Here is a 23525-nt window from a genome sequence, read left to right as displayed (position 1 = left end):
AGTTGAAAACAGCAGAAACGGTCTCCCAATGCACTGTTCCTGCTGACTAAGGGCTACGATAAAGAGGCACTGAAGCAAGTGTAAAGACAGACAAAGGTAAAGCCACCATTTTGGCCAGTACTCATCTAAAGCCACAGGTTTAAGGGCCCTGCCAGCATGCCTCAACTAGAAGTCATCTTAGTACAAACCAGACTTTCCCAAACCAGCCAATCCAAAACTTCAAAAAGGATATTCAGATAGCTAGTTTTCGTTTGTTTTCAAACGGGGCGGGGCGGAGGGGAGCTTTAAATCCAAGATTTTTCTAGTGCCATTTTTAACTGCAGTAGAATCTTTTAAATGAAGTCCAGTGCCAACCAACCTGAGCAAGCACCAGAGTAGGCTTAGAATACTGCAAAGAAGAGCCATTCAAAGTCATTAAATTTAGCTCTCAGAGTTGAAAACAACAGCAGGAATTTAAATGATCTCTTCAAATGAGCCCTGTGACTTCCTCTGAAGTACATTATTTTCTAAAGCCCTAGGAGAGTCTATGCAAATGACAGAATATATTCTACTTTCAAAAGATTACAAGATACAACTAATCCATCCTCAGATTGGGCCAGAGGTAGGGAGAATGGACAGCTACCTGGGGACATATGGTGCATACAAAGAGACCTACTAAAAAGACATCCAAAACGAAGTAGGTCATACGACAACACAAGACTAAGCATAGCAAGATCAATGTTATATACACAGAATGGTCAGCAAGAGAAGGTAATTTATACCACAAAAAAAGTTTTATGACTAATCATCATTTAATTTGGGGATTTATCAAAGTGTTCTTTTTTTTTTTTTAGCAATAACCATACTCAATTATTCTACAGATTTTCCGCTACCAATTTCTTTTAGGGTCATTTTCTAGAACAGAAATTCTCCAATTTCTAAAAATATTTTTTCAACTCTAAGGTCACTTCATGTAAGTTATTAGCCTTGTCAGACTTGCCTCAAAAAGCAGATTTAGCTACATCTCCCGTCACCCCCAAGCCAGGTGATTCAGTCACTGGTTTCCTTAGCCAGAAGATATTTTTGTGATCCTAGTACTTAGGAATGGGAAATCTTAAGCATGAAATCTATGATGTAAAGAAAAGTTTTGAAATACTTGAGCCTTTCAAATTTTGATTTGGTCAAAGTAAAAGAAATGATTAAACTTGTCTCTGAGTTTTCTGAGACTGAAATATGTATTATCAAATATATTTATCTTGATAGTCAAATGGTCAATTACTATATTTATAATTTATTTTACTGGAATTATAAACCAAATATATATACAAGTAATAAATAGAAGAAATACAGTTTATAAAAATCAATTACATAACATAATTACAAAAACTAAAGAGTACTTTTAGTTCTCTATCATTACTGGAACAAATATTAACAGTCTGATATTTAAACTATTTACAACCAATACTACTGATCAAGAAAACCTTAGAATGGAGCCCCATTGCATGCTGTAAACTTGCTCCTTCTAATACTTTCTTAATATAAAAAGGACTAGTGGAGGAATATTTCCTAGCAGTGCAGTTCCAATTCTTTTCATATTCTACTCAATCACTGTAAAGTAGGAGGCTTGTTTTAATTTTCCAATTAAACATCTGTCATATCAGACACTACTAATTCAAAGTTTTCAGAAATTCCACTTCCCTAGGACATAGGCAATTAATTTCCTTATATTCTCAAATTCTTGTCTTAGAACTAAAGTGTTATAAGATGGATTTTGAAAAAAGAACAAGTTAAAATATTTACTTACCCACTAGCATCTCAAAAAGGAAAACACCCACAGACCACCAATCACATTCTCTCCCATAGTAACCATCACCCCCTTGTGATTTCAGAACCTCAGGTGATATATAATCAGGTGTTCCAACTGCTGTATCACAATGCACCATGCCTGTCTGGATATATAGCAGAGATAAAGAAAAATAGATGTGTGTAAAAACACACACACATAAACACAACTAATTTATTTATCATTATATATACAGTGGCTACAAATTGCTACGAACAGAACTTCATTGCTGACACGGCTTTGGGAGGACAGGAGATAAATGCATCATGAAATGCATAAAATCTCTGGACTACGAGAGATCAGGGATAACCTTCCAGCTCTAAAACACAGGTGGCTTCATTAATGAAAGAAGCAAAAGGTGGTAAACTCTATGAGAAGTCCATCAACATCTTTTGTTTCTTTTTCTTACACTAAGAAGTAGTTACAAGAGAAGTAAAAAATGCAGTCTTGGGGAGTCCTAATCTGGAGAAAAGAAAAAAATCATTAGAGAAAGGAAGGGTTTTTTCCCCCCCCTTAGGAAGATTAGCCCTGAGCTAACTGCTGCCAATTCTCTCTTTTTGCTGAGGAAGACTGGCCCTGACCTAACATCCATGCCCATCTTCCTCTACTTTATATGTAGGACGCCTACCACAGCATGGCTTGACAAGTGGTGCCATGTCCGCACCCAGGATCCGAACCAGTGAACCCCGGGCCACCGAAGCATAACCTGCACACTTAACCGCTGTGCCACCGGGCTGGCCCCGGAAGCTTTGATATTTCAAAAGGAAACTGCAGCAATTAAGATTCAAAGGACCCAGTTTAGTAGTTGGATAAAGAAATGGTTTTCACTATATCAAGAAAAAATGGGGGAAATAGATCAAACATTTAAACTAAAAGATCTTAATAGCTTGAAAGCTATAACTTCAAGATGCATATTTAGAAATACGGAGCTGTGGCACCCAAGGTATTTGGCAAAATGATAAAAACACTCTTATCTGTGTTTAGTTTTGGAGGGTAATAAGAAAATCCCTATCTGATGTCTTTGAGACAAGGACAACAGCCATTGTAAATGTATGTACGCATGTGTGCATTTTGTAGCATACATATGTGTGTGTATGTATGTTTGTGTATGTGTGTATGCTGCAAAATTAAACCACTATAGTAGCACAGTCGTAAATAATACTCATTCACCTCCAGCTCTGCCCAAACTTGCAAAGATTTTTATAGACTAATTTAAAGCCTTTCATTTCCTTTACCTGCCCAGTAAAGAGTGTATCATCCACATTCCTCATAAGGAAGCCACAGAAACTACAAAAATATTAAGTATTACGACCACCCTGGGAAAAGAAAGTTCAATGTATTATGTAAACAGGATTTATGTAAATGTTTTTATTTAAGTGCAATAAAATAGGTGTTAAACATGGGAAATTAACTTCCAAAGCAATCTTTTCATTCCTCAAATTAGCAGAAATAACTCAATTTTATTTTCCCAGGTATATAGTAAATAGCAAATAGAAGTCATTTTAGTTTGAATATAAACTAATACAACAAAATTTTTGGAAATAATTGGTCAAATTATGAGGGTAAACTTTGTATGGATTCCTACTTAGGATAAAAGAGGAAGACAGTGCCTGACTTCAAAAGGTAGGGCATACAATTAATTTTTATCACGAACCATCCTATACTTTAGACTTCTGTTGGAGGAAAAATTAAAACAAAATCTCTTCATTTCACATGTATCCACAGAAATTAGACTTAAAAAAAATAAATCTGTGAGACTTATGAGCTAAAACCTAAGTGGGGACACACAGGAAAAAACTCACCAAAAGAAAAATTATTAAGTGTTAAATGGTTGAGAGGAACAAAAGGAAAGGGTAAGAAAGAAAAAAGAATTGGTATAAAGTTAGGCTGTAAAGGATGGATAAGTTGGGCATTGAAGGAGAGAGAGTGGTATGGTAGCTTAGAAAGAAAAAAAGAGCGAAAATAAAGGAACAAGAACGACTTTATATAGAGCATGTTCAAGAAATGCAGTGAAGTCCAAATCAGCTAAATATAAAGTGTGACAATGATGAAGCTGGGAAAAGTAAGACGGAGATCAGTTTGAATAAACACTTGCAGAATAATTTGGTAGGACTAAAGAATTTTTAGTAGGCAAACTATGTAAATAGCACTCTACTTTTGGAAAATTAATATTCTAACCACAATTTTTGGCCAGCATATTGGGGGTTAAAACTTTTTTTTCTTTTTACTTTTTATTAAGATTATGATAGTTTACAACCTTGTGAAATTTCAGTTGTACATTATTGTCAGTCATGTTGTAGGTGCACCACTTCACCTTTTGCGCCCACCCCCAACTCCACCTTTCCCCTGGTAACCACCAATCAGTTCTCTTTGCCTGCATGTTTAACTTCCACCTATGAGTGGAGTCATACAGAGTTCGTCTTTCTCTATCTGGTTTATTTCACTTAACATAATACCTCAAGGTCCATCCATGTTGTTGTGAATGGGATGATTTTATTTTTTATGGCTGAGTAGTATTTCAATCTGTGTGTGTGTGTGTGTGTGTATATATATATAGATATCTATATATACACTTAGGTTGCTTCCACGTCTTGGCTATTGTAAATAATGCTGCAATGAACATGGGGTACATAGGACTTTGGGAATTGCTGATTTCAAGTTCTTTAGATAGATACCCAGTAGTGGGATGGCTGGGTCATACGGTATTTCTATTTTTAATTTTTTGAGAAATCTCCATACTGTTTTCCATAGTGGCTGCACTAGTTTGGATTCCCACCAACAGTGCATAAGGGTTCCTTTTTCTCCACAACCTCTTCAACATTTGCCACTTTTTGTTTTGTTTTTGCCATTCTAACAGGTGTAAGGTGATATCTCAGTGTAGTTTTGATTTGCATTTCCCTGATGATGAGTGATGATGAACATCTTTTCATGTGTCTATTGGCCATCTGTATATCTTCTTTGGAGAAATGTCTATTCATGTCCCATGCCCATTTTTCGACTGGGTTGTTTGATTTTTTGTTGTTGAGCTGTGTGAGTTCTTTATATATTATGGAGATTAACCCTTTGTCGGATATATAACTTGTAAATATTTTTTCCCAATTAGTGGGTTGTTTTGTTGTTTCAATGCTGTTTTCCCGTGTCTTGAAGAAGCTCTTTAGTCTGATGAAGTCCCATTTGTTTATTCTTTCTACTGTTTCCCTTGTCTGAGAAGACATGGTGTCTGAAAAGATCCTTTTGATACTGATGTCAAAGAGTGTACTGCCCATATTCTCTTCCAGAAGACTTATTGTTTCAGGCCTAATCTTTAGGTCTTTGATCCATTTTGAGTTTATTTTAGTAAACTGTAAAAAAGAATGGTTGATTTTCATTCTTTTACATGTGGCTGTCCAGTTTTCCCAGCACCATTTGTTGAAGAGACTTTCTTTTCTCCATTGTACACCCTCAGTTCCTTTGTCAAAGATTAGCTGTCCATAGATGTGTGGTTTTATTTCTGGGCTTTCAATTCTGTTCCATTGATCTGTGCACCTGTTTCTGTACCAGTACCATGCTGTTTTGATTACTGTAGCTTTGTAGTATGTTTTGAAGTCAGGGATTGTGATGCCTCCAGCTTTGTCCTTTTTTCTCAGGATTGCTTTAGCAATTCGGGGTCTTTTGTTGCCCCATATGAATTTTAGGATTCTTTGTTCTATTTCTGCAAAGAATGTCACTGGGATTCTGATTGGGATTGCGTTGAATCTGTACATTGCTTTAGGTAGTATGAACATTGTAACTATGTTTATTCTTCCAATCCATGTGCACGGAATGTCTTTCCATCTCTTTATGGCGTCATCAATTTCTTTCACGAAAGTCTTGCAGTTTTCCTTGTATAGGTCTTTCACCTCCTTAGTTAAATTCACCCAAAGGTATTTTATTCTTTTTGTTGCAATTGTGAATGGGATTGTGTTCTTGAGATCTTTTTCTCTTAGTTCATTATTAGAGTATAGAAATGCTACTGATTTATGTATGTTGATGTTATACCCTGCAACTCTGCTGTAGTTGTTGATTATTTCTAATAGTTTTCCAATGGATTCTTTGGGGTTTTCTATATATAAGATCATGTCATCTGCAAACAGCAAGAGTTTCACTTCTTCATTGCCTATTTGGATTCCTTTTATTTCTTTTTCCTGTCGAATTGCTCTGGCCAAAACCTGCAGTACTATGTTGAATAAGAGTGGTGAGAGTAGACATCCTTGTCTTGTTTCTGTTCTCAGAGGGATGGCTTTCGGTTTTCGCCCATTGAGTATGATGTTGGCTGTGGATTTGTCATAGGGGGTTAAAACTTTTTAAAATAAACATTTGGAAAAGATACTTAAAAACTGTCTCATGCAGGGGGAAAGCCACAAATTGTATGAATATAGAATCTACATTTATGAAAAGTCTCTGATCCTATTCTAAAGAAATACAGGAAGAATAAACCAGAAACTAAAGACGCTGATTTACCTACAGGGGCAGGGTGGGAAAAGGGTGGAAAGAAGGGAGTATGGGAATGGCGTAGTAGGGATAAAGAGGGAGTGATCCTTCTCTTAGTATGCAAATTGTATAGTTCTGACTCTTAAAACCAGAGGAATGCTTCACATATCCAAAAAATAAATAAACAAGTAAAACCAACCTGGATGTGTGGGGAACTCTAAATGGAATACAAACAGTAAGAAATGAACTTGTTTTATAAATTAAAAATATAACCACACCAAAGGAGGTAGGGAAGAAAACAACTGACCTAGGTAATTCTGGAAGACAGTATCTTAAATGATTACTTTAAGGCTAAATACAAAAAGAACTGCATAAAAATGCATTCTTAATTAGTAAATCTGTTTCTTATAGGGCAATTCTGAAATAATTTTATGTGTATACTAGGATTGAACAAGTAAACATTGTGTAGTTAATGAGAGCCAGGTTTCTCACTGTCCAAAAAAGAAATTACAAAGAAGAAAGGAAAAAGACTAGAATGAACTCTGTGGTTCAGAATCAGAATCAGAAGTATCAGTATGAACTCATGAATTTTAACATACCATACATGCAGACAGGTAAGTACAGAATTAAATATGAACAGGTGTGTGCATGTGGGTTAACAGAGATAGTGTATACAATATACATGTGTCTGCTGACAAGGCCTAGAGATAATGACAGTCCAGGAGCAATAAGCACACCTAGTGCCCAAATACTGCTTTCTAAATGCCATTCTTCAATAAAAGGAATCAGAGCTTCTTGGAGAAGGGACTGATTCCAGGGCCGGGACTGAGAAAATACAAGACAAGGGTTGTCAATAACTTATAGTGTCAAAAAATAAGAAAATGCTCTACAAATGGGGCATATCAAAAGGACAGAGAAGCCAATCTAAACAGCCTTCATAAGATAAGCAAACTTTGGACTGAGTTTCAAAGCATAAGTAGGAATTTGCCAAGTAGACTATATTCAACACCATATACGAAGGTCAGGAATCATGAAACAGCATGATATAAAAAGGACTATATGTAATATAAGACTATATTCAACACCATATACGAAGGTCAGGAATCATGAAACAGCATGATATAAAAAGGACTATATGTAATATAAGAACCATAGGATACAAAAGGTCGAGTGATAAGAGGATGAGAGTAAAAAAGTAGGCAGAGGTCTTATCAGCTTAAGAGGTTTCAAATACAAGCTAAGGAGTCTGAACTTTATTCAGTAGGTGACAGGAATCTACTAAAGTTTTTTGAGCTGGAGAAAACATAAACAGGTATCCATTTTCAAAAGTTTCCTCAAAAGTATTTTATTTATTTATTTATTTATTTAAAGATTGGCACCTGAGCTAACAACTGTTACCAACCCTTTTTTTTCTTTTTCCTGATTTTTTTCTCCCCAAATCCCCCCCAGCACATAGGTGTGTATTTTTAGTTGTAGGTCCTTCTGGTTGTGGCACATGGGACGCCACCTCAACATGGCCTGACAAGTGGTGCCATGTCCGCACCCAGGATCCCAACGAGCGAAACCCTGGGCCACAGGAAGCGGACCGCATGAACTCAACCACTCAGCCATGAGGCTGGCCCGCAAAAGTATTTTATTTTAAATGGATCAGATTACATGTGTATTTGCTAAATATATCTGGTATTTTATAATTAACAAAATATCATAAATTGAGAGATGTACTGAAAACACAAAATTGGTGGATGACAAATCTTAGAATTGGTCTAAGAAACTGTTCAAAATGCTTCCTGTGAAAGTGGAAAAGAAAAATTATTACCAGAATTCTTAATTATCAGAAGTATTAAAAGCCTCACCTTGACTGCGACATAGACGGGAGCCTATTCAGTCCATTTCAATAATTAAAAATGAGCACTTGCACCAGGGGCTCCTTTCTCAGAGAGGCATATCCTTGCCTTCTAAGATTCTTGGCTACTGGAAGGTCCTGATTCTGCTTGTGTTCTATCTAAAAAGCAGCCCACCTAGTTTAGAACCCCATTTCCGTTTGCCTTGTATAGTGTCCAGAGGCACACAAAGCTGCCTGTTATTTTAGTTACCAGCCTGGGTACCAATCATTATTTTCATTACGGCTCTGGTTACAAAGCTGCATAGCTCTTCAATGGTCTGTCTTTATTGCTTCCATAAACCTGTTCTTTCAAATGTATAATTTTGCAGAAAATGAGGTTTTGCAGAAACGTGAGTAGAAATGCCTATATTTTAAACAATGATGTCACCTGTAGAAAAATTAGGAACATTAACAATTTACCAATTAGCTTTTTAAAAATTATAGCCTCAATTTAATCAAATGGTATACACTAGAATATTAATAGATAAAATCTTATACTATTTTCAGGTAATTTAAAATACTAACATAAAATGTGCCTTAAAAGGTAGAAAGCTTGCTATGAAATGTATGACAGGCAAAGAGGAACTCAACTAATCAAGTTAATGCAAGTAATTTTAAATAGCAGAACTTCTTGGCTGTCATTGAGATACATCTAGACGTAAATACACTACACTGTAACTTCCACTCACATCCAGATATTTTCTTCAGAGAGAAAGAGTGACAGCATTCAGAAAACTGTGTAATCTACAATTTATCAATGATAGAACTCTTAATTGTGATAGTAACAAATTATTTTAGTCCTTGGAGGTTATAATTTTATAGCTGTGTTTTGTTTCTTCTTTAATCCATGGCATAATATTTTATAGGAAGCCAGAAGAGCTAAAAAATAATTTGGGCATCTCTGTCTACATGACAGATAAAGGGTTGGCAAACTTTTTCTGTAAAGGGCCAGAGTGTAAATATTTTAGACTTTGTGGCCCACACAGGGTCTCTATCACATGTTTTTAAAAACAGAAAAACAATTTTTAGCGTAGAAGCTGTACAAACCCAAGCCACAGGCCAGGTTTGGCCCTGTGCTCTAGTTTGTGACCCCTTCTAAAGACGTACAGATGAATGAGAATGAAACTATGAACATCTCTAATGGCTTTGAGACTGTAACAACAATCAAAGGCAAACAAAGTGATGAAGCTGAAACTTGCAACAAGACTACTGACATTAACAACTAACACAAAAATTTTAAATTCTATGTACTATAGTTTTTAATTAAAAACTCCTTTGTTCTTCAACATTATATAATTGTCCTCGTTATTAATATTACTTGAGGAATGAAGGTTTGGGATCAAAAAAAAAAACCCCAATATTTTTAAAGTTCAGTATTTGAAAAAAATATTTGACTACATCAAAATTAAGGATATCTGTTTAAACAAAGATGGGTAGCAGACTGAAGACAATATCAGCAATATCTGTGGAATTACTATCTAGATTATATAAGGAATGCCTGCACATCAACAAGAAGTCAATTTTAAAAGGGTCAAAAGATATACAACACAGGTAATCCACAAAAGAGAAATGAATATCAAGTATATGAGGAAAGGTTTGACATCATTAGTTATAAGATAAATACAATTTTTAAAAAATACTACTTTATACGTGTATACATATATAGAGAGGAATTGGTAAGATTTAGAGAGTGAATAATGGGAAGGGTGAGGGAGGATATGAGGAGACAGGATCTCTCATGCACTACTAGCAAGAGGTTCTAACACTTACAGCCATTCTGGAGACCAGTAATACTTTATGCATCCTCTGATATAGTAGTCTCTTTTTTTCTTTTAACCCTGAGGAAGATTGGCCCTGACCTGACATCTGTGCCCATCTTCCTCTATTTTTCATACGTAGGATGGCTGCCATAGCATAGCTTGATAAGCAGTGTGTAGGTCCATGTCCGGAATCCAAACAGGTGAAGCCCGGGCCACTGAAGCGGAGTGCACAAACTTAACTGCTACACCACCAGGCAGGCTCCTACAGTAGTCCTTTTCTAGATTTATATCTGGAGGAAACCCTAGTCAGAATACACATGGGACATGTATGAAGATGTTCAACATAGGCTGCAGGCAGCTGGTTGTGACCTAGGAATCTACCATAAGGGGAAATTATAAGTAAAATCAGTAGATAGATACTATGGAATACTAAGAAGCAATGAGCTAATTTACATATATCAGGAATAGATATAAAACAATGTAGAGTAAAAAAAGTAACCAAAATGATATCCATACCATTATACTATTTATACATATGTACACTAAACTAACAGTTTGCAAGAGCATACAGTAAACACATTACAGTGGCTGTGTATTAGGGAAAGAATAAGACAGAAACTAAAAAGAGGAAAATATAATAAAAACAAGATAGAGCTTTTGTGTAGACTACTAATGACAACAAGCTGTGAACCAAGGAGTATAATTAACTCAAGTATATGTACCAGAATTAAAAAATAGTAAACAAAATTGTAGAAGCTATATTTTATTTTGCCTTTTAAAGAGACAATTTAAGATATTTAAATAGCTGAATTTATTATTTGCTTACATGCTTGTAAAATTATTTTGTAAATACCATATTCTGTCCTGTTCTTCATATTCTCACACTCTGCACCCTTCTTTCCTTAACCACCTTTACCCACCCTAAAAACATGTGGTATGATTTATTTTTCTGCAGCCTCCAAAAGGTTTTTGGTTCAATTAAACTCAGAATACAGTGACGGAAATGCAGCACATAAACATCATTCACTATGTATAACAGACATAAAAAAGTTTAGCATTCTATTAGGGAATTATTTCATACTTTATTTTTATTAAAGATAATTTTCACTGTTAATCATTTCATACTATATTATGATAAATGCCACAAGAGGGAGCTTTGGGCACAAATACTCCACCTACTAAACATTGATTAAGGTATGCAGAAGACAGACACAGTAACAGACTTTATGAAGAAAACCAAAAAAGTAAAGGGATGTTACGGTTTAGACAGGTAGCTCGGGGATACAAACCTAGACAGATGAATATGGCCTATGAGGCACAGGACAAATCCTAAGTAAGTAAAGACATTGCAGACATTATTAGAAGAGTGATCAGTCAGATGAGAAATATCAGGAAGAACTTTCCAAAGGAGGTAAAACCTGAGCTGAGCTTGGAAGAATATGGATTGCTATGAAGGCAGAACAATCAATAAAAGTGAATGTCACACAGTTGGCATGAATAAGAAGTAAAGAGAAAAGAAAATCAGGTTAATTCAAAATAAACACCTTCACAAGATAACTAAAAAGAAACAAGATTCATTATATAACCATCCTGGAAGGTTATAAAACCCATACAAAAGATGATATCCAGTTTGCTGTCAATATACTTTAACATTTAGAAAATCTAATATATGCAAGTCACCCCTTAGATCTAACAAGAGAATACAAAGAAAATAAAACATGACCCCTCCCATCAGGAATTACTGCCAGGAATTACAGTATACTTATAGAGATAAAGCCAAGAGATACACATTTTGCAACAAAATAAATCAACATCGTAATTAGCTATGAGGTTAATGCTACTGAATCTATTAATCATAATATGAACTGTTCAACAGATAAAGCTCTACAATAGATCATGTCCCAAATTTATTCTATGTGGTTCATGCAGGTAAGGTTGGTAGAAGATGGTAACACAAATTTCTTACCTTACCTCTTTTTTTTTTTTTAAAGATTTTATTTTTTTCCTTTTTCTCCCCAAAGCCCCCCAGTACATAGCTGTACATTCTTCACTGTGGGTCCTCCTAGTTGTGGCATGTGGGATGCTGCCCCAGCGTGGTTTGATGAGCAGTGCCATGTCGGCGCCCAGGATTCGAACCAACGGAAACACTGGGCCGCCTGCAGCACAGCGCATGAACTTAAACACTTGGCCACGGGGCCAGCCCCACCTTACCTCTTTTTTTTAAAGGACAAATACAGAAACAATAATGGTGATGGAAATACCCATGTACCTTAATTTATATTTTGTGTCCTACTTCTTCACTTGATCATTATACACATGAATTAGGTTTTTTTGGTAGCAAATGCTTGTTAACATTCTATGAGGCAAATAACTATTTAAGTTATCTAAGTTATTTTTCTTGGATTCACCAAATCTACTAATAAAGTACTTTATAGCTAGATTAATGATTAGTAAAGGAAATGTTTTGATTTGGATATTTTATTACTTTGTTTGAATCACTACAGTTAGCAAAACTAAATTTATTTTTGTTTAAAATTATGAAGTCCAGATTTGAAGTGTTTCTTTTCTTTTTGTTTCTCAAAAAAGTAGCATTTTGGGGCTGGCCCAGTGGCACAGCGGTTAAGTGTGCACGTTCCACTTCAGCGGCCCAGGGTTCACAGGTTTGGATCCGGGGTGCAGACATGGCACCACTTGGCAAGCCATGCTGTGGCAGGCGTCCCACACATAAAGTACAGGAAGATGGGCACGGATGTTAGCTCAGGGCCAGTTTTCCTCAGCAAAAAGAGGAGGATAGGCAGCAGATGTTAGCTTAGGGCTAATCTTCCTAAAGAAAAAAAACCTAGCATTTTTTTTTTTTTTACTTGCTTGTTACTTACTTCATCCATCTTCATACATGTGCCAAAATCTGCTAATTTTAGATGTCCATGTTTATCCAAGAGCATGTTGTCAGGCTTCACATCTCTGTGAATTAAACCCATGGAGTGTATGGCATCCAGAGCAAGAACAACTTCAGCAGTATAAAACTTGGCCCATTTTTCAGGTACATCATAGTTACTCATAAGATTTACAAGGTCTCCACCAGGCATGTATTCCATTACCATGTACAGATATTTATCATCTTGAAAGGCACAAAAGAGCTGGAAAACAAAACAGGAAGAAAAAAAGTTAAAAAAAAAAGAAAGAAAACCAAAACCATAAACAGAAAAAAACCAAAAACCATTATTATGATTTAAAAAGACAAATTATGTTATAACCAAAACAGAATTGAACTTTATGAAATCTTTGATTTTAGATGTGGACACCTTTAATAGAAAAATAGACAAAACTTTTACACGGATATCTTCTTCAGGCTTACTAGCAAAATATGCACAAATGAATCTTTTTCCCTCTGGAAGAATACAGGATTCTATTTAAATAGAAATATTTTAAAAGAGCAACAGAATGAGGAACATAAAAGGTGAAAGAATGACAGAAGAATTCATAACAAAAAAAAACATTTCTGAAAACAAATTACTGCACATAAGTCACAAAGAGAGCTGCTCAACAGTTGTTCAAAGAGTTGAGGACACTGGGGGCAATATCAATAGTCAATTTAAAAACAAGGCAAATGATTTACAAAGCTGGTGAAAACATATGATGTTTAAAGTCGATGGTTTATTCTTTGTAATACTCATCAATAGGTACACTGTGGAAAATATATTTAAATTCCTCATGTGTTAATAAACCGAGTAGCGTTGATGGTATCATGTGCTCTTGTGGACTTAACCATCAGCATCAGTTCTGTGAATTTCTGTCAGATATAGAAGCTGAATATCCTGACTCACTCTACCACACAGCAGTTCAATAGCTTCACAGGGGTAAATTTTGAAAATATACCAACAGATTGTGGTTTGTGTGTGTGTATATATATAGATAGACACATACATAGAATGGAGTAAAATACAGTAATGAAATTAACTATAGCAACCTGGGTAACTCACACCAACATAATGTTGAACAAAAAAGCTAGACACAAAAGAAGAAATATTCAATGATTTCACTTATATAAAGTTCAAGCAACAGGAAAACTATAGTTTTCGAGTGTTTTTTTAGATGGTAAACTAGAAAGAAAAACAGGGAAATGGTTACCAAAGTCAGAAGGGTGGTTATTTTCGGGGGAATGCATGGAGTTAGACACTGGGGAAGAGCACAAGGGGACTTCCGGAGTACTGGCAACATTTACTTTTTGACCTGGGTAGTGAATACATGGATATTTGCTTTGTGATAAATCATTCTGCTGTTTGTTTTACAGACTTTTCTGTGTATGTCACAAATAAAACCATTTTTTTAAAAAAAGTATGATAAAATTAAAGCAGAAATCAAAGGGAAATTTATAGCCTCAAATGTGTTTATAGCTATCTCTCCTTATCCTCTCACTATCCAATATTCAAAGAGATATTTTTATCGGAAAATAGGGACCAACAATAAAAGTTAGGCAGATAAAGAAACTAGAAAAGAACAATATAAATCCAAAGAAAACAGGAGCTAGTGAAAAAAAAAAAATAATTAAAAAGAAAACCAAAAGAGGTATATTTTATAAATAAAAAGCATGTTAAGACAAAAATTTACATATACTTTATTAAATAGAAAAGTGAAAGAGAAGACAGATATAGTTACAGAAAGTATAAACTGACTTAAAAAGTAAATAAAAACCTTGATCACTCAACAATCATATGAGACATTAAAAGGTTGGTAGAAAATCTAGTTGGGAAGAAGGGAGAGAGGGATTGAGTAGTAGAAGGGCACATATTAATTTTAGAATAGCAGCTCTCTCTCAGAAGGAAGAAAGGGTGAGAAAAGTGGGTAGGAGAACTGAAAGTATTTCAAGAGTTCTTGTAATGTTTTAGTACTTCAAAATTAAAAGAATAAAATTAAATATACTGAACGTGTGTAAGATTGAAACCAAAGAAAGTTTCCAGATAGCTTGTTAGGCAAACAAGAAAAGTTACCAACAGTGAATTAATTATGTGTGACTGTATCAGCTGAAGAAATGTGTCTAGAGAAAATCAATTTGTTTAAGACTATTAATCTCTCAGCAACAACAGCTGCTCAAAGAGTTGAGGACACTGGGGGCAATATCAATATAAAAACAAGGCAAATGATTTACAAAGCTGTGAGAACATATGATGTTTAAAGTCGATGGTTTATTCTTTGCAATACCGATCAAGAGGTACACTGTGGAAAATATATTTAAATCCCTCATGTGTTAATAAATGAGTAGCGTTGATAGTATCATGTGCTCTTGTGGACTTAACCATCAGCATCAGTTCTGTGAACTTTTGTCAGAAATAGAGCTGAATATCCCGACTCACTCTACCAGACAGCAGTTCAAGAGCTTAACAGTGGTAAAGTTTTCCTGCAATTATATGAGTCCAGAGCCAAGACTGAAATTTGTCTGATCAAGAAGAACCACCCTCAACCACTATTATCGAACACTGAATAGTTCTGGAAATTAGCTGTAGCCGCACACTTGATAATGTTTCTTAATTAATACAACCTAAAATGACAAGGCAAAATAGTGCTTATATGCAAAACTTCTACTGTGGTACAATCATGTTGATGACATCAAGCTACTTTATATACTTCCCATGCTACCAAAATCAAAACAAGAAGTGAGATCTCCATTCCTACACAAATTTGCAGTGGATATATTTTCTAAGCTCAAACTACAGTCCCACAGTTCCAGCAGCATCTTTTGGACTTCAATGTAAGTGCAAAGGAAAGATCCACATTTCAAAATCCGTTTAAACTTGGCAATTGAGGAACATCAACTTAACCTTCAACTGGAAGTGTAATGTAATGACATTGCTACCTGTAATGTAATGACATTGCTAAAAGGTAAACATCAAGAGAAGAATTTAACATAATTCTATAAACGCCTTCCAAGTAATGAATATACTCAAAATCATATGCTTGAGGTCAACATCGACAGTCATAAATAGTGCGTTAGCCTGTACCCTTGACATGTGATGAAAATGGCCTTTACCTCTGTAGTCTTCCTCTCAAAAACCCATAACCCTAGTCTAAACAATAAGAAAAACATCAAATTCCAATAGAAGAGCATACACATCCTACAATATAACTGACAAGTAATCCTCAAAGCTGTAAAGGTTATCAAAAACAAGGAAAGTCTGAGAAACTATCACAGCCAAAGGGCCTAAGAAGATATAACAACTAAATGTAACATACTATCCTAGATGAGATCCCAGAACAGAAAAAGAACATTAAGTAAAAACTAAGAAAATCTGGGAGCCAGCCTGGTGGTATAGTGGGGTTAAGTTCATGGGTTCCACTTTGGTGGCCCAGGGTTTGCAGGTTTTGATCCCAGGAGCAGACCTACACACCACTTATCAAGCCATGCTGTGGCAGCATCCCACACACAAAATAGAGGAAGATTGACACAGATGTTAGCTCAGGGACAATCTTCCTCAAGCAAAAAGAAGAAGACTGGCAACAGATGCTAGCTCAGGGCCAACCTTCCTCACCAAAAAGAAAAAACAAACCTAAGAAAATCTGAATAAATTATAGACTTCAGTTAATAATAATATATCAATATTCATTCATTCATTGTAACAAATGTACCTAAAGTAAGAGGATAACAATAGGGAAACAGTACAGAGAGTATATGGGAGCTCTCTACTATCTGCTCAATTTTTCTGTAAATTTAAAACTGCCTTTTAAAAATAAAGTCTACTAATAATAATGTACTACTACTAATAATGTACAACTGTAATTTCACAAGGTAGTTAACTATCATAATCTTAATTAAAAAATAAAAGCAACATCTAAGTTTGTTGCAGATTATAGGATGAAGGGTAGCAGAATATGCCACCCCGAAATACACCTCTTTGGTGTACTGGTTATTTTGAGCTGTAGGTTCCTGGAAAACAGCAAATGCAGGGACAGGCTTTCTCTGAACTCTTATCTGCCTAAAGACGGATAGCCCAAAAGGAGCTTGATTGTCATAAATCCCCTCTTGGGAGTTTCATCAACCAGGGAAAACTGACTCATCACAGGAAAGGAGGCTACAAGTGTACACACTCAGAAAAACTTTGTCACAAACCATCGTATCTCCCATCTATTCTTCCAAGGCCCCATTCATCTTTTATAAAAATCATTTACTGTCCCCTAAGAGGCCTACATGCCCCTACTCCTGTCCCTATTAAGATGGTATTTAACTCTGAATTCTAAAGTTACCTCTGAGTTACTCATTTTTCCCTGGGGATCTCCCATGTATACATGAGGTATCCATGTCAATAAACTTTAGTTTTTCTCTTAAAAATAAATAAATAAATAAATAAATCATATGCTGGTACCTACCTGTGTGAAAAGACATTTTCTAATAAGATGAATATGTAAAATCTTATTACACATCAGCATTAACAGAACATCTGCAATCAATTTTGCGAGGAAACACTAATTGTGAATTTCAATTAAGCAAAAATGTTATTGCCCCCCAAAAATTATTTCATTCTTCTCCTGAATAGATCTGTATTTTTAAAAACTGTACTTACTGTTATGTTTTTTGAATTTTATCAATAAAAAATGTGCAAATTTTTTTCTCATTATATATGTACCTACATAATATCTTTGATTTTGCCTCTTGGGCCACAAAGCCTAAAATATTTACTTACTATCTGGCTCTTTACAAAAAAAGTTTGCCAATTTCTGGTATGCCTGAAACTAGATGGGCCATGGTTGGTAACTACTGAAACTGCCTGAAGAGTACATGGGGATTCAATATACTTTCTTTCTACCTTGGGATGTGTTTGAAATTTACAATAAATTTTAAAAACTAAAAAATACACCATTAAAAAGCAAGTTCACCCAGCCTCATGGAATGAATAGTTTCTATTTTATATAAACTGTACTGCAGCTCAGAAAAAACTTGGTGTGCTTCCCAACTGTCTTCTAGATATGAAATCCAACCAGAAGAGCCCATGTTAAAAAAATTAAATTAAATTAAGTTAAAGGTCAAATGTCACTTATGCAAATAGATGGAAAATTCCTTAACATCTTAGTAAATCAAATCTGGTAATCTGATGAGAATATCACATCATAGCAAATAGCATTCACTTTAGATTTTACACTACCTTTAAGTTTATTTTTTTTTAGTGTACTATAATAACAAGAAAACCATATTAAAAGATGCTGAAGGAAGGATTTCAAATACTTTAACATTATTCCTGATAAAAAATACTTGCTAAGCTATGAATAGTTGGACAGGCCAAACCCTTTACTGTCTTAACCAGAAAGATTCAGCAAACATCAGATTTAACAAACATTAGAGTTCTAGCCACTGAAATGAATAAAAATAAAATAATAAATAATAAACAAGATAATAATAAAAAAGGTAAGGATGAAAAACTTCTACTTTTCATCACTATACTGAAAGACAGAGCCAAAGATATATTTTTTTGCATTTTGCAATATCTACATATTTAAAAATTAGTTTTCTTATGCATAAGTTTCTTCTGAACCTATCTTGGGGGAAAATGTAATATGGTTTTACTGAAAATCACGCTCTGCACAGAGAGACATACTGTATTGTTATGGGAAGACCCAATATTCCAAAATAATCAAAACAACCAAAAGATTTACCAGTTGAGGCTGGCCCAGTGACACAGCTGTTAAATTCATGTGCTCTGCTTTGGCAGTCTGGGGTTTGCCGGTTTGGATCCTGGGTGCAGACCTATGCATCGCTTATCAAGGCATGCTGTGGCAGGCATCCCACATATAAAATAGAGGAAGATGGGCACACATGTTAGCTCAGGGCCAATCTTCCTCAGCAAAAAGAGGAGGATTGGAGGTAGATGTTAGCTCAGGGTTAATCTTCTTCAAGAAAAAAAAATCTACCAATTAAAGCAATGCAAGTCAAAACCATAAGTGTATTTTTTAATAGAATGAAAAGCAAATTCTAACTTCACAGAGAAAATTTTTAAGAAGTGCCACAAAAAAATATTATAAAAGAAGAACAGTGACAAGAGACTTCCCCTACCAGAAATCAAAATATATGAAAAACTACAGAAATTAAAACAATACGATTTTAGAGCAGGAACAAATAACAAGTCAAAGTAACGGAACAGAGACAAAAGAGAAATTCATGTGTATTGGTAATTTAGTCTATGATATACAGGACATTTTGTTTACTTCATGGGGAAAAGATGGGCTTTTCTACAAATGGCATTGGGAAAACTGGCCACCCATTTGTGAAAAACAAATCCTACTTCACATAAAAAAAAAAAATTCCTGGCAACTTACAAACAGACTCCCCTCCAAAAATGAAAACATAAAAAAGTTAAAGTATAAGAGGATATTTTTATAATCTTCAAGGTGCAGAAGGCATTTCCCAGCAAGAATCAAAATATACAATTTATAGATTTGACTACATCTAAATTTAAAAATTCAACGAACAGACAAGTAATAGTCCAAGAGAATTATTTCCAACATATATACTAAAGGATTAATATCCAGGATCTACTAGCATGCTAACAAATCAACTTAAAAAAAGAAAAACAAGGGGCTGGCCCCGTGGCTCAGTGGTTGGGTTCATGCTCTCTGCTTCGGTGGCCCAGGCTTTCACCGGTTCAAATCCCGGGTGTGGACATGGCACCACTCAACGAGCCATGCCAAGGCAGCGTCCCACATACCACAACTAGAAGGACCCACAACTAAAATATATACAACTATGTACTGGGGGGCTTTGGGGAGAAAAAGGAAAAATAAAATCTAAAAAAAAGACAAGAAAAACAACTCATTAGAAAAATGAGATAAGTGATGGAGAAGGAATACAAACTACTAATAAACATGAAACATGCTGAATGTCTAAGTAATCAAGGAAATGCAGCTTGACACAGTAACATCTTACTTCTTGAGGATGTGACTAATAAAAATTTAAAATAATTACAATATCCAGTATTTGCTAAAAATACAGTGAAATAAAACATCTTTTAAACAATTAGAGTAATATAAACTTGTAAAAACCTTTTTTTACAAGGCAATTTGGCACTATCAATCAAAATATCAAATGTCCATACCTATATGATCTAGCAATTCCAATGCTAGAAATCTATTCCAAAGAAATACTCAAACATGTACAAAAGATGGGGACCTACAAGCATGGTTAAATTCATGTCAAGGATAGAAAAAGTACAAGACAGGTCTGGAATACCTTGCTATTTGTCATATCAGATAGCAAGCAAGCTATCAAAGACTACAAGGCTATGTCAAAAGGATCAGGAGCTGGGGGTGGCCCCGTGGCTGAGTGGTTAAGTTCTCGCACTCCGCTGCAGGTGGCCCGGTGTTTTGTTGGTTCGAATCCTGGGCATGGACATGGCACTACTCATCAAACCACGCTGAGGTGGCGTCCCACATGCCACAACTAGAAGGACCCACAACGAAGAATACACAACTATGTACCGGGGGTTTGGGGGAGAAAAAGGAAAAAAATAAAATCTTTAAAAAAAAAAAAAAAAGGACAGGACTCAGGAGCCAACCTTAACAGGATCCCACTTGCCACAGATATCACAATTTCAACATCAATAAGATGTTGAAAGGACTGAAATACATCAAATAGGTTTTAAGTCCATGAGTTTAATTAAACTGATACTCTTTCAAAATTGGTCACCTTTAGAGGATAAAAGGAACCTAATCCCTTATTTTGAAAACTAGTGCATATAAGGAAAGAATAAAACATTTATCCTGTCCCACTTCTGTGAACCGCACTACTGGGTAAACCAATTAGTAAATGAGGGGAATATTTTTATTTATGGAAGTATTCCAGTCACTATAATCAAGACAGAATGATAGAATTGGAATATCACCATTTTGCAATCCTTAATAAATTAATGGATCTAGACACTGAGCACAAATAGCTGGTAAAATAACAGAGAGACAACCAAATATTAGCCTCCCAATAGAACAAAACACTATCCACGAAGTTGTCCTGCCAGCTCTCAATCACACCTGATTCTGATTAAGCCTCTATATCTAACAACCAACTTACAAAAATACAAATGAGAGAGAAACATGTTAAACTACACAAGGATGAAACTGGCAAAATCTAGGTTCCTTCAACAAGTGAACTGATGGGACAAAAGAAAAAAGAAAAAGAAGGAAACTCAAGATTGAGAGACTTAAAAGATACACCTAAATTTGAAAAAACCTAAAAGTGAACTGAAGTGTTTGTGGATACACCTATTCAGGTATATCAAACTGTAAAAGAACGCAAGGAAGTGTTTACCATAAAAAAGACACTAGAAAAACAGGGAAAGAACACAGCAAACTAGATATATAGATGGCTTAAAAAAAAAGTCCTCTCCACCAGCAAAGGAACAAGTTTTTAAATTGTGGCAACATTTATCTATTGAATTCAAATTGCACTAAGAATATATCTCTAAGAAATGCGGATGGGTCAAAGACTTATACGTACCATAATTTATATAAGAAAAATGAAAAGAGCTATTTCCAATGAGAATATAGTGAATTATGGGGGCCTTCATACAATTAAATATTAAATAGTGATTAAACAATAAAAACTGAGATTCAGAAAACTGTTTGAAATAATCTACCAAAACTAATTATAGGCATCCTATGACTCATTAATTTCACTGCAAGGTAGATCGCTAAGAGAAATATGTGAACATACAGGCCAAAATCCATATGAAAGAAAATTCATGGTGTTGTTATTCATGACAGCAAAAAAACAGAAAGAACCCAAGAACTAGTGAGTGAATAAAATGTAGTATATCCATACAATAGAATATTATTCAGCCATAATAAGGAATAAAGTGCTGATACATGTTTTAACATGAATGAATGTTGAAAACACTATGCTAACTGAAAGAAGATGTCACAAAAGACTATATATTTATGATCCCATTTATATGAAATGTCCAGAATAGGCAAATCCACAGACACAGAAAGCAGACTAGTGATTGCCAGGGGTTGGCGCCAGGGAGGATTGGGGAATAACTGCTAATCAGTTCAGCGTTTCTTTTAGGAGGTTGATAAAAATGTTTTAAAATTAGAGAAGGAGCAGGACCAAGATGGCAGCATGAGTGGTCTTCTTTGTCTCTCCCCTGTCGAATGTACAACCAATTGGACATTCACCGATTAACAAAGGATATCCAGATAGCATCTCAAGACCCCTAAGAGACTCATGCTGCTATACATCGGAAGGTGGATGGACTTCCCCCTGGGAGGAGGTGGAAATAGGTGAAAACTCTCCGACCCCCAACCCCCGGAAAGCCTAGCTCCTGCAAGAGGCTCTCTTCCAGTGGACTCCCCCATAGCATCGCCATACACCAAGGGCGGGAGTGTGCACTCACCAGCGGAGCAATGGTGGAAACAGGTGACAACAACCCTACCCAAGCCCCCCCCACCGTGATTACGTCTAAGCCTGGGGGGAATCCCCAGGGCCCCGCACCCACCGGCAGAGAAGGCCTCCACTCGCCGTTAGCAGGGAGGCCCTGCCGAGAAACCAGAACAAAAGAAAGCTCCCAGCGAGCGGATTCCCCAGCACGGCACCAGACCGCCAGCTGCTGCTGGGCCCATGGTCTCCGGCGCATGGGTTGGTGCAGGGGGCGCCCGGACTTCCTGTGGACGAGCTTGGGGACAGGGTTGGAGCTCCAGCGCCTGGCTCTGCGGCCCGGGGGGAGGCTCCGGGGTCCCGCACCCCCCAGGCAGGGAAAGCCTCTGCTCGCCATTAGCAGGGAGACTCTGCCCAGAAACCAGAAGAAAGGGAAGCTCCCAGCAAGCAGATTCCCCGGCACGGCACCAGACCGCCAGCTGCTGCTGGGCCCATGGTCTCCAGCTCTGCACAGGTCGGTACAGGGGGTGCCCGGACTTCCCGCGGACATGCTTGGGAACTGGGTGGAGCTCCAGCGCCCAGTTCTGCAGCCCAGGGGGAACCTCCAGGGTCCTGCACCAACCCCCCCGCAGGGAAAGCCTCTGCTCGCCATTAGCAGGGAGGCCCCTCCCAGAAACCAGTACAAAGGGAAGCTCCCAGCGAGCGGATTCCCTGGAATGGCACCAGACGGCCAGCTGCTGCTGGGCCCACGGTCTCCGGCGCACAGGTCGGTGCAGGGGGTGCCCGGACTTCCCGTGCACGTGCTTGGGGATGGGGTTGGAGCTCCAGCGCCCGGCTCTGCGGCCCGGGGGGAGGCTCCGGGGTCCCGCACCCCCCCGGCAGGGAAAGCCTCTGCTCACCATTAGCAGGGAGGCCCTGCCCAGAAACCAGAACAAAGGGAAGCCCACGGCAAGCAGATTCCCCGACATGGCACCAGCCAGCCAGCTGCTGCTGGGCCCACAGTCTCCGGCCGTGCACGGGTCGGTACAGGGGGCACCCGGACTTCCTGTGGACATGCTTGGGGACTGAGTGGAGCTCCAGCACCCGGCTCTGTGGCCCTGGGGGAGGCTCCAGGGTCCTGCACCCCCCCTGGCAGGGAGGGCCTCTGCTCGTCATTGGCAGGGAGGCCCCGCCCAGCATTCGGAACACCAGGAAGCTCCCTAGAGCAGAATTCCCTGCAAGGCAGCAGCTTACCAGCCACCGCCAGGCACACGGACTCTGGTC

The 23525-nt window shown here is 37.0% G+C and overlaps 1 protein-coding gene across 1 annotated transcript in view; it reads right to left on the bottom strand.

The window, feature by feature from the left end:
- The window catches only part of ROCK2 (Rho associated coiled-coil containing protein kinase 2), a 161783-nt gene that overhangs the window by 44425 nt on the left and 93833 nt on the right, over nucleotides 1–23525 (bottom strand). The window contains exons 5-6 of the mRNA XM_023619529.2: nucleotides 12790–13050; nucleotides 1784–1928 (exon numbers count right to left, since the gene is read on the bottom strand). Of these exons, the coding sequence (XP_023475297.1) occupies nucleotides 1784–1928; nucleotides 12790–13050 (406 nt within the window). The remainder of the gene's footprint in view (nucleotides 1–1783; nucleotides 1929–12789; nucleotides 13051–23525) is intronic.

The sequence above is a fragment of the Equus caballus genome, chromosome 15, assembly GCF_041296265.1.
Source record: "Equus caballus isolate H_3958 breed thoroughbred chromosome 15, TB-T2T, whole genome shotgun sequence".
Lineage (NCBI taxonomy): Eukaryota > Metazoa > Chordata > Mammalia > Perissodactyla > Equidae > Equus > Equus caballus.
The sequence above is the reverse complement of the archived record's forward strand: the minus strand, read 5'-3'. Positions and strand labels throughout refer to the sequence as shown.